General features: G+C 35.4%; 1 protein-coding gene across 4 annotated transcripts; it reads left to right on the forward strand.

Moving 5' to 3' along the window:
- Positions 1 to 428: 428 nt before the first annotated feature.
- On the forward strand, positions 429 to 9,490 carry LOC144643635 (receptor expression-enhancing protein 1-like). Of its 4 annotated transcripts, none has more exons than XM_078502951.1 (12): positions 429 to 638; positions 714 to 786; positions 3,212 to 3,291; positions 3,383 to 3,446; positions 4,004 to 4,060; positions 5,001 to 5,114; positions 5,600 to 5,808; positions 6,267 to 6,390; positions 6,500 to 6,550; positions 7,054 to 7,101; positions 7,359 to 7,385; positions 8,830 to 9,490. In XM_078502951.1, exons 1-12 carry the CDS (start codon positions 607 to 609, stop codon positions 8,866 to 8,868), a joined length of 918 nt encoding a protein of 305 aa, XP_078359077.1. In that variant the 5' UTR covers positions 429 to 606; the 3' UTR covers positions 8,869 to 9,490. The 4 variants fall into 4 exon arrangements, with proteins under 4 accessions (XP_078359077.1, XP_078359075.1, XP_078359078.1 ...); XM_078502949.1 differs by having other exon boundaries at positions 8,921 to 9,490; XM_078502952.1 differs by lacking the exon at positions 7,054 to 7,101.
- Positions 9,491 to 11,513: the final 2,023 nt, after the last annotated feature.

The following is an 11,513-nucleotide window of genomic DNA, read 5'->3' on the forward strand; positions in this document are numbered from 1 at the left end:
TGCACAAATAAAGCCGAAAAGGAATGAGAACAACAATTCTAATTTTCCGTACTTTCCTGTAAATATCGTTAAATACTTTTCTTCGGAATTTCAGAATTTAGTGGAGTTTTTGTTTAGCAAATAACAGTTTCTAGGACGGAGTTGTAAAAGAAAATTCAGACGCTGGAAAAAAATAATTAACAGAAATAACCAAAGAAGAAAAGAAATAAATCAGAAGGCGTAACAGAAATTCTGCGGAGGAACTGCTGTTATTTTGTCTAAAAGTCCACACTTTTTCCTATTTATTTTTCTAAATTGTTTTTTTTTTCTATTTCCTATCTGGGTCATTTATTTCCTCGATTCCTCTTTCATTTCCTTTCATTTCCTGCTACGTGACATACGTCATAAATACGTCACGAGCAACTTTTATTCCGCTGACCAATGCGACTGCAGTAACATCTCAGAAACAACAAGCAAACGAAAGGGAGAGAGCTGCACCCTATGTCCATTGATTTTTCTGGATTTTATTATCGCCGGATGGCGGCTGTATCGCTCATTTTAGCAGTATGACCTAAAATAAGCCTTGAATTCTCGAATAGCAGGGACTGTGAACTTTTGCTCCAGAAAATGGTTTCGTACGTGGCGTCGCGAGTTATCATGTAAGTATTGGCGCGGTTTTCGATCTTCTCTTCTTTCAAAATAAATGACATTTTCGTTTTATTCCTTTCATACAGGCTCGTGTTTGGAACTCTCTATCCCGCTTATTCTTCGTACAAAGCTATCAAGACGAAGAACGTCCGCGAATATGTAAGAAGTAGCTACATTCTTCTGTGTTTTGCACCCACATCTTTTACAATTTAATTATCATTTCGCTCGGCTCGCTTGACAAGATCTCGGAAATTTTTCCGCAAGTGCTGCAAAAACAGGATTATGTTTTCATATCAGTCATAACTAGTTTAGCTGAGGATTAGGTTGCAGGCTCTAATAATCAAAGCGTTAATTTTAATCGAGGATAATAACAGTTAAACATGAAACTACTTGTGTTAAGGTTTTCGTTTCATTTTCACGGTGCTTGTATAATTAGTTCACCTTCGATGCAATTAATATTTTGATTTTACAGTTATCGTGAACGAGACCTCGTTTGCTGTTGTTTTGGATAAGACGTAAGCTCATGTATTCGCTTATTTTGCATTTTTATTGCGAGCAGATATTTCAAGCTAAGTCGATATTGGTATTGTAATGGTCCGTACAAGAACGACTCCCGTATGAAATTTTCATATTTTACATGTAAGATCACTTGTAGTGATAGTTGCTGAGGTTTATGATAAGTTTATACTCGTTTTCCTGTTCCCTAATAATTGGATTTCTTTCGATGGTTGTTGCAATGTCGACGTGAATATGTTCCACCTAGGCTGACATGATATTTGCAGACCTGTCTTTTCACTTTGGCCACTTGATTATATTTCCCCTGTTATGTCTAAACGTGCAATATAAGAACGTTTGCTGCAGTCTGTTTCTGATTTTCTCAGGAATATAGTCAATTACTGGCTCTTAATCCGATATTTTGACTTGAGTTTCTGCCAGAAACCCAAAGAAGACATGTGGTTAACAATAAAATGTATAAGTTTGCTGCAGTCTGTTCCTGACTTTCCTAGAACTATAGCCAATTAGTGGCTTTTAATCCGGTATTTTGACTTAAGTTTCTGCCAGAAATCCAAAGGGGACATGTGGTTAACAATAAAAAATAAGTACCTGCAATGACAGGTATTTTCATAAATTGATTTCAGCATTTTCCTAAAGTTTTATTTACACGTAGTTGCAATTTTTTGCTTGAAATGCTAAACAATGATGTAATAATAATCACATATTGAGCCATATATTGTATAAATTAATGGTTTTTAAAGTAATACCCACTAGTTAAGCAGTATGAACATTTGAAATAGGTTCCAAGCATTGCAAGATTGAAATCAGGCATATTTTTTTTTTCTGTGAGCTGCATAACAACCAAATTAAAATGATCTTCTGCCTATTTACTTTAAAAATTTGCATTTCACAACTTTTGTTTGTGTTATGTCATATTGCTAATAATCCTCTCCAGAAGTGTTATTCATTATACTATATACATCACTAGTCAAAATAGGTGACCGTACATAAAACATTTTTTAGAGTAAAATATATCACTATGCTACTTTGCATTATTTTGGGGAATGAAAATAACTTTGATCTCTAATGGCGAAGAAAGTCAGCCATACGCGAATATGAATACAGACTGAGTAAACAAGTATTGAATGGTACACATTCCTAATCTGCTCTTTCCTGAAATTTGTGTACAGTCTAGGTATTAAATGTGTTAAACTGTTCTTGTTTGTTATCATATGGATTAGGAATAACTGCAAGTATGACCACTTAGTCTACTCACTGTTTTATTAAGTCAACATCTTGGGATATTTGATCACATTATTGCTGCCAGGGGAGAACAGCTTGTCTATTGAATGTTTCTTTTGTAATGTTGTTAGGGCAATTCTGTGTTTATGTAGCCTCCCCTGAAGCCCTTTTAAAAATTATTCCTAAATATCTGCTAAAAGTAACTTTTTAAATATATGATGGTATAATAAATTTCAGGCATGTAGCTAAGAGCTGGCTACCATATAATATTACTGGCTGAAAGGGAGCTTATCACCAGCTGAAAATTCACTAGAAAAAAAAGGACTTAGGTTAATTTTAAAGATAAAAAGACCAGAAGAGCCGGCTATGCTTTTTAATTAGCCTGCTTATTTTTTTTTTCCCTTACCTACATCCCTGAAATTTATGCCGGGTACATTATATTGATCTATACAAAGTTCTCTGCTTGGCTTTTTGATGATTTTCTGACCAATTATTGTGATTGAGCATTTGCAGATAAATCATCTAAATTTGATGACAAATAAAGCAGGTTTTATGAGGGTAGCAAAGGGTTTATGCGTGACGCGTGAAAAGGCCAAAAATTAAAACGTGACGCGTGAAAATAGGGCAAAAATTAGACCGTGACGCGTGAAAATAGCTAGAAAAGGCTCGTGATTCGTGAATTCTGCTGTTTCAAATATACGTGACACGTGAATTTGGTTAAAATTTGTGCGTGAAATGGGATGACAACTCCCCCTTTGCTACCCTCTTTTATGCCAAGCACGTGCTGCTTAGATGCCTGATGGCAGTGTTATATTTAAAATGCAACTGTTGCTGTTATGTTTTTCAGGTTAGATGGATGATGTATTGGATAGTATTTGCTATCTTTATCACCATAGAACTCTTTGCTGATCTTCTACTTGCATTTTGGTAAGTCATGGCAATGCCTGGTACTCCAAACTTACATTGCACAGACTTTGTTGTAAATAAAATTACTGACATATTTTTTTTTTTCTTTCAGGTTTCCCTTCTATTATGAAATCAAGATAATGTTCATGCTTTGGCTTCTGTTGCCAGCAACAAAGGTAATGTGTCCACATGGTTGTAGTAGGTAGCTGTTCATTCTATTGATTGAAATAAAATTGTTGGTGACAGCATACACTGTAAGTGTGTACAAGAAATTGAAAAGAATAATAATTAGTTCTTCCCAGTTGAAGCAGCATTTAATCAAGAACTAGAACCACTACGTGGAACTTACCGGGGCCCAATGGGTGGGACACGGGATTGCATAAATAGACACAGCGGTCAAACGCCAAGGGCCTGCGAAGTAACGAGCCAGCGATATATCTCAAGTCAAGTTAGCGATATATCCCTAACAATGTAACGTTGAACGACGACACAAACTGCATTTTATGACCGGTGGCGCCAGCCTCCAGCCTTCGGGTGGGCTGGGCCCCGGTAATCATAATGAAGAAGATCAGTATAAATTTAATTTGCTCTGTACAGGCTTGGATATATTTATGACCTTTCTTATAAGCACCCCAAACTTTGAGCCTTGGACAACCTGGGACCTCTTTTTATAGCTGTAGACCTGTAACCATTAATTTAACAAAAAGGTCATGCCAACTTTAATTTTTTTTAGGGGTCAAGCATTTTGTATCGCAAATTTGTACATCCCTGGTTATCACGGAATGAAAAGGTAAATTTAGACTGTAATTATTTAATATGTTTCTTGGTCATTTTTAATTACCGTAGTTATTCAGTTATAAGGCGCACGGTTTTTTCAAGAAAAATCTATTTTTCTGTGGGAAGTTCATGCCAAAATTGGGGTGCGTCTTATAGCCGAGTATTTTCGCCCAACAAAATCTTATGACCGCCATTTTACCGGAACTTACAGTTAAAACAAGAGAAATGAAAACACTTAATGTTGTTTATTGACTTTTACAGAAGATATAAGAAACATTGAGTTTAAACGCAAAGTTTATTATCGCGGATATAAAACAAGTTTAAGTAACACCTGTATATGCTAGCATTTTGTTGAAATTAGACAAAGAAAACCAAACATACTCATTTGAAACAAACCTTTCTTAGCGTGGAAAGTGGAAAATGACTTTAGAAGACAAGGAAAACACCAAAAAAGCTTGAGAATCTTTGAAAAACACTCAATAAACAAAGTTCGTAGCGATACGAAGCATGCTTGAGGACTTGGTAACCAAGCTACAAACTCAGTGGTCACTGGTAACTACACATCTGCCAGGTTACTCAGCAGCTAAGTTCGAAGCATGAACGATGGAAAGATGTTTTGCTCAAGTGGATTTACGTCTTTTTTAGCAGGAAATGTTAGCTTTTTACTCGAAGATTGTGCCAAGGAGTATGAACAACATTCAAAAATTCAAATTTTGTAAGAAAAAACTGTCTTAAATTACATCAAGCTACATCTTTTCAACTCTCCAACTCATGGTGCGTCTTATAGCCGAGTATTTTTGGAGAATTTTCAGTTTGTAAACTTAGCATAACAATGTTGCCAAGTTTGGGGTGCGTCTTATAACCGAGTGCGTCTTATAACCGAATAACTACGGTATCGATCATAAATCCATGTTGTTTGGTTTGTAATTTTTCTTGTCTTTGTGTCTTCACAGGACATTGATACCTATATTGCACAGCTCAAAGAAAGTGGGTATGACACATTTTTGAGGGTTAGTAAAAACAGCCTGTCCATTGCCGCAGACACCATGATAAAGACTGCAGCCACGGTAAGCATCTCAGTTTATGCTTTTAACCCTAAACATAAGCTATGTTCAACAGTATTATATTCACCCCTCCCTTTCCCCCATGGATCAATCATTTGCATCTACTCAAGAATTTATAACAATATAACATCTATAGATATGGATGATTGTAAACTCCATTATTGCACAAGTGTAATACCGTAAGCCATGGTCTAGGACTGTTGTTTGAATCTGCTGCCTTCCGTAAACAGGGCTTTTTTGTAAACCAGTCTTTCTGATAGAGCAACGGGGTCTAAAGGTAAAGTTTTATCCTACCCTACCCTACCGTTTCCTATCCTTATTAAAAAATTTTTTTTAATTTATTTTTTTTTTCATCGCATCCCATCCTATCCTATCCTATCCTATCCTATCCTATCCTATCCTATCCTATCCTTACTAGCCTTAATATTAACTCTATTAAGTTAAATTCATTATCCGTTGACATTGTTTATTTTTACATTTTGATTTAGGGTCAGACTGTTTTAGCTGAAAAGTTACGTCATTATGGCACAGATGGCACAGATAATAGATCTAAAAGGCTCCACAAGGCCAAGTCATGGTATGGTGGAATGAATTCCATGGATAATGATTACAAGCCAATTGATGAATCTGAAGAGTTCAATCTTATAGAGGAAAGAGAAGACGATGAAGAAGATTCTGCCAATCCTGATGCAGAAAGGTGTGTAGTTTGAAAGATATATTGTGATTCCATCAATCAGAAAGACGACACATTTGTAAGACGTTGTCAGTAGTTAAGTTGCATCTGCAACTTGTATTAGACAGTTTAAAACTTGCTTCAAAAATTTTGTTTTTAAATTTGGAGAATAAGGCTGTAAAAGGAATTTTTTTAGCATGTAAAAATGCAGGTCTGGAACAGTTTGATCTGTGTAAAATTAATGTTATACACACTATTCTTGCATCCAATGTACCAGTACTCCACCTTTACTTTGAGTGCTTGGTTTATTTGAAACTGTCAGTAGGTTCATTTTACCTGTTTTGCTGCAGAACATTGTTGACAAGCTTATTCTTTTACTCCAAGCTGGTAAACTTTATATAAGCCTCTGCCATGTGGAAAAACACTGTTTAAATACTTGTTTCACAGACTGACATGTTACATACCGGTGCTTTTCTTCTCAGTGCAAAGCTAAGAGATGAATTGAGAGAGAATCCAGAGGAATCTAAAACTAGAGGAACTAAACAATCTTCAACATCACGTGGCACAAGTGACTATAGGTCATCTACTCTTCCACGCTCGTATGGGGTAAGTTAAATGTTTCATTGTTGATACATTAGAACCAGTCCTGTATATCAGTCAAAATAACTTTTCAATGACATTTCCTTACCGTTTTTATGATCCTGTTCAATTTTAGAGAACCTCAACCCGTCCAAGGGTTCATGGCTCAGGCTATGATCATTTTGAGGTATTTACATGTATTTGCTGCAGCTATATTTTACTTACTTTTAATAGTTATGATTTGTTTGTGGGATAATGTGTACAGGGCTTGAAAAAAAAGTAATGTCCAATCATCCGGGACAAGTAGATTTTCTTGTCGGAGAAGTAACTTTTCATGCTCACTTGCCCAATGGGCAAAGGCCCAGAAAAGTTGCCTACCACCTAAAATATACATGTATGTACTAAGGAAAGTATGTCACTACCCCGGGCAAGCAAAATTTGAGAGCTAATTGTTCCAAGGGCAAGCTGGAATTTTTAAGTTTTTCCAAGCCCTGATAACAACATCCAACAAAAGTTAGCGTAACCCTAAAATTTAGTGTAAGGTATGATCCAAGTATTGGTTACCTTTCTTTTTGTTAGTACATGTAGTTTAATCCAGGTCTAACTTTACTAACCAAATAGAAAATTATCTAATATTAATTAAAAGTAAAAGACTAATTTTAATTTTAACATTACTAATTTTATTAACAGTCAACATCATCATCATACTATTCTGGATCCTCCACAAGAACCTATGAGGTACACAGTCCAGACTGAATCTCCATTTTATTTCTTTAGCAACATCAAGTGTGATTACATTGTTTTTGTCTTTTCCAAAAGACCAGGTAGCCTTGCACTGCCATGTATATAACCATCACTCTTAGCTAAGGACCTTTTAGGTTCTAAAAGGAAAAATACATTAATTTTTTGTCTTATTGTATAAAACTTTTGTTTTTTTTTCTTTTTTTTTTAAGCAGGCTGGGAAAAATGACAGAAGTATTTATTTTTGATTTCAGTCATCCACTCTTCCAAGACAGTATGAGGTGAGATAAAAACTCTGACTCTTAATTTAGTTTTTTGAGCGTTATACAGGTGTCTGTTGGCAAAGGTTTGACTGTTTCTAGTGGATTACATCAAGTTCATAGGATGTTTGTAGAGTTTCATTGCAAATGACACTGATTTGTTTGTGAATATTTCTTATTCTCTTTTCTTGATTTTCTAATTTGTTCTCTTCTTATTTTTAAATTGTTATTTGATGATTTTCTCAATCTTACTCTACATTATGTTATCAAAATTATAAACAGCCCAATAGTAATTGAAATGATATTTTCATCCCCTTATTGTGTGAACTGTAATGTAGAAAACTTTATTTAAACATAAAATATCAACTTGTATAAAATTAGTCTTTTACCAAGGCAGAATAAATAAATATTTTTTATTAAATGCGTAATTAAACAACATGATGCATCATACAGGGTTTCCCTTTTCGTAAGGGTCAATGTAAAAGAATTGAAATTGACAAAAAGTCTTGAGAGACCCTAGGAATGTTTGGTTGTGAAAATTAATAAAAGTTTTTACAGGTTGTGAAAATTTCCTGTCACCTACAGAAAAGGAAAACCCTTGTGCATGCAATCTAGTTTTGTCAAGTTAAAAATAATACTGTAAGTTGAAGTTAAAAATAATACTCTGATTTTGTTCTCTTGTTGAAAACTTGTCATAACTTTCTTCTGTGACTTTCTTCAGAAGCAGATGACACAACCTGTAGTCCCTTGTCAGGCTTTTAATCAACAGTGAGCTGTTGTTAATCCTTGCTAAGTTGGTGCAGGATGAGACATGAAACTTGTTTATTGTAATCGTCTTTCTAGCAGTGTCAAATTGACTTATTGCTAGTCAAAATGTGTTAAACATGCTATAAATATTTGAATTTCAACGGTAAAAAGAAAAGACAAAAATTTGCTTAAGATTGTCCTGGCTATAATTTCTGTAATAGCTGGCTTTCTTGCGAGAACTACCTCAGCTTCATCAGAAGCTGAATAAAGCTCTTTACACTGGCATGTCACAGACATACCAACATAATTATTATGCTTTTTAAATGAAAGATGTACTAAACAAAACAAAAATTCTTTCTAATATTATTGAAATGTATAACCAACTTGATAACTTAAGATATTTTTCTGATAATTTCAGTTCAACTTGAAATTTAACATTTTGTTCTTCAACTCTCCCGTTCGAAAAGAATAATTTTTAATAACAAGTTAAAAAAACTCACAGCCTAGAATTCTAACATATAATGACGTTAAGTTAATGAACTGTTCTGTCTGTAAGTCTGTTATTTGGGGATCATTCTCATTTCTCAATGTTATAAGGAGGCGCAGATGTTGCTGTTTGCCTGAGTGTGGGCTGTTATCATCAACATTTTGTCAGCGAGTCCAGGACAAGGCTAACCAAACTTCACTAACTTGTAACTCTATAACTCTTTTATTTCAGACAAGAGCACAAAGCAGGAGTCAAAGGAAGATCATCTAGATCTCTGTGAAGCTTAATGTCTGCTTTTTCTTATTACTTTCTATTACTTCAGCATGTCAACATGAGGGCTCAACCCAGACGGAGTCAGCGGAGCAAAAAGGCGCGGTCACTTCCTGTTATACCTAGTGTCCCAAATGAGGAACATTGTTAGTTTGTGACAAGGAATTTTGTACTGTCTAAACTTCTTGCCATGTCGGTTTATCAATAAGTATTTTATATTATTTTTTGCACAAATAGGGGATTGTGTTTTGTTTAAAGTGTCTGATCTCAAGTCAATTGAATTCAGGAAAATAATTTGTTACACACTTTCAAGCAAAGAAAATGGATTTCTTAGTACAGTAATTTCATGCACTTGCAATGATTGCTACCTTTCGATTTGAAAATTAATAGTATCATCATTCTATTTTAACCTCTTGTGAATTAAGGGAAAATAAGAGCTGATTTGATGAAAATTAATGATCAATTAACTACAGAAGGAATTAATATTTCAGCAACTTTATAACCTTATAGAAGGTAAAAATTATTGACCAGATGAGTTAAAATTGCAAATGAAAATGTTCCTTTATATCTGTGTTCATTATTTTTTTGGTACTCAACTGTGCAATATTGAAGTAATTATTTTTGAAATTTGTGTTCCAGAAATATCCATACCCCCACCACGGAGGGTATTTCACGTAAGACCCCCCACCTCTCTGGAATCCGTTTTGTTAAGAAAAATAAACCCCCCACCCCCCGGAACGAAGACCCCCCAGCCCCCGGAAAAAATTTATACATCTCTAAATTTTAGGCCACCCCTGTAAAGACACGACGAATAGAACGACAACGACGACTGTGAAGAAAAATAAGAATCCCAGTAAATCACCATTACCTTGTTTATACCATCCTCCCTTTCACCAACGCAGCCGTTGTCGGAAGTGTGATATAACCATAAACATTCACCGACACCAACGCTAGCCGCCGAGAAAGAAGGAATACAAAAAGGAAAACCATTTCTCGAGCACACAACACTATTTTCACGCTAATAAATGAAACTTTCAAACAAGGACGATTCCTCGATCGAACGTGAAACAAGCAACCCTGACACCAGTGCCTCGTCAAACCACGGACAAATTCGGAGGACTGGTAACAAGTAATGGCGGACGAACGAACATGGAGGATAGTGAAATTTGCTCAGTGTGCCAGGAGAAGAAAACCCGTTATGTAAAGCGATTGTGAATCAAGAACCCAGAGTGCTATTTTGCTATGTAAAACACTTGTAGAGTAGGTAAGAAACGATTGAAACTAGTTTGCACTGCATCAAACTTGACCGTCGGAAACTAATTCCACTGGCAACCCCCCTCCTCTTCGGAATCCGGGCCCGACCCCCCCACCCCCTGGAATTTCCATTTCCTCCGTGGTGGGGGTATGGATTTTTCTGGAACCACACATTATGTAGCATACTTGTACCTTTTAGACTTCATACTAACATGTAGGTAGGACACAGTCACTGACAAAAGTAATTGCCAATCTTGTGTCTCCTGGGTAAATCACATTTCCCCTTACCCTTGGCTGATAATTTTTGAATGGCATGGGTGCTAACATTCAGAGCACTAATCAGTAATGGCAATATTTTTCTAGTGGCACATATCTGACTGGACACTATTTCCAACTATTAGTTTCTACTGTTTATGTGTGCTATTTGTATGCATTTGCCTGTAAAAAGGAGTGAAATGTTATTCCAGGTTACTTTGTCATTTCCTTGTGTTCTGTAAGTGCATTCTTACAGTGCAGTTTACTTGAATATGCACACCACTGTAAAAAAGCAATAGCAACTAGCTTTTAGTATTGTAGTGTATTTTTAACTATATATACATATATATTCAGGGCTGTAGATACTGTCAATATTTTCAAGTTTTGCATTATTTCATTTGCTTGACTGCAATAAAAGAATGAAAATGTGAAAATAATATGGGCTCCGTAAAGCTGCTGAATTGAAAGGTCTCTTTTGTGGTTCATTTGTTGGAGGTTTGTTGCACACTCACTTGATTTCTGCCATTAGTAAATAATGTTCAGTCTGCATTCCTCCCCTTTAGCTCATCTTGAATGGGCAACTGCAATTGCCACTTTGTTGATGCAAGTTACCCAAAACATTGCCTTAAATAAAGCACCTTAAATTTTGGGGAAGTTTTCCTCGAGTAATAAAGTGGGGTATAATTATTTTGAGTGAGGGTGATAAGGATATTAATATTATTTCCAATAAGCATTAAGCCATATCTTTAACAAGGACAAGAAAGAAGCTAACTTTTGAGGCTACCCTTTCATGTCCAGCATCTGAACTGCTAACTTCTCAATAATAGCATCAATTTCTTAAGCTTAAAAGCTGTCTTCCCTGGTTGCTTATTTCTGAGAGGATTAAAGCAACCAGAGAAGGCAGCTGAAATGTAGGTTACATTGCAAGTGACAATCTTGGTGAAAAAGAATAACCATAAGAATTGAAAACCATAAAGCATTTCACTCAAGTGCATTTGATGCTAATCTGACAATTTTTAGGGGTTGAAAATGGGGACAAAACAACTGAAGACAAATGGTTTCATTTGTTTGTTGAAGGTTCTATTTTTGGTTTATTTTTTATACATTTCAGTATGTATGTTGTACTGAATATTGTA

Source organism: Oculina patagonica, chromosome 2 (assembly GCF_052425735.1).
Source record: "Oculina patagonica isolate OP01 chromosome 2, crgOcupat, whole genome shotgun sequence".
In the NCBI taxonomy this organism is placed as follows: domain Eukaryota; kingdom Metazoa; phylum Cnidaria; class Anthozoa; order Scleractinia; family Oculinidae; genus Oculina; species Oculina patagonica.

Bases quoted from the DNA above. Each gene is read 5' to 3' on its own strand.
- LOC144643635 (XM_078502949.1), top strand. From the start codon at position 607: ATGGTTTCGTACGTGGCGTCGCGAGTTATCAT. The intron at 3,447-4,003 runs GTAATGTGTCCA...AATTTTTTTTAG, and splicing joins TTCTGTTGCCAGCAACAAAG to GGGTCAAGCATTTTGTATCG. The intron at 6,391-6,499 runs GTAAGTTAAATG...GTTCAATTTTAG, and splicing joins CTCTTCCACGCTCGTATGGG to AGAACCTCAACCCGTCCAAG.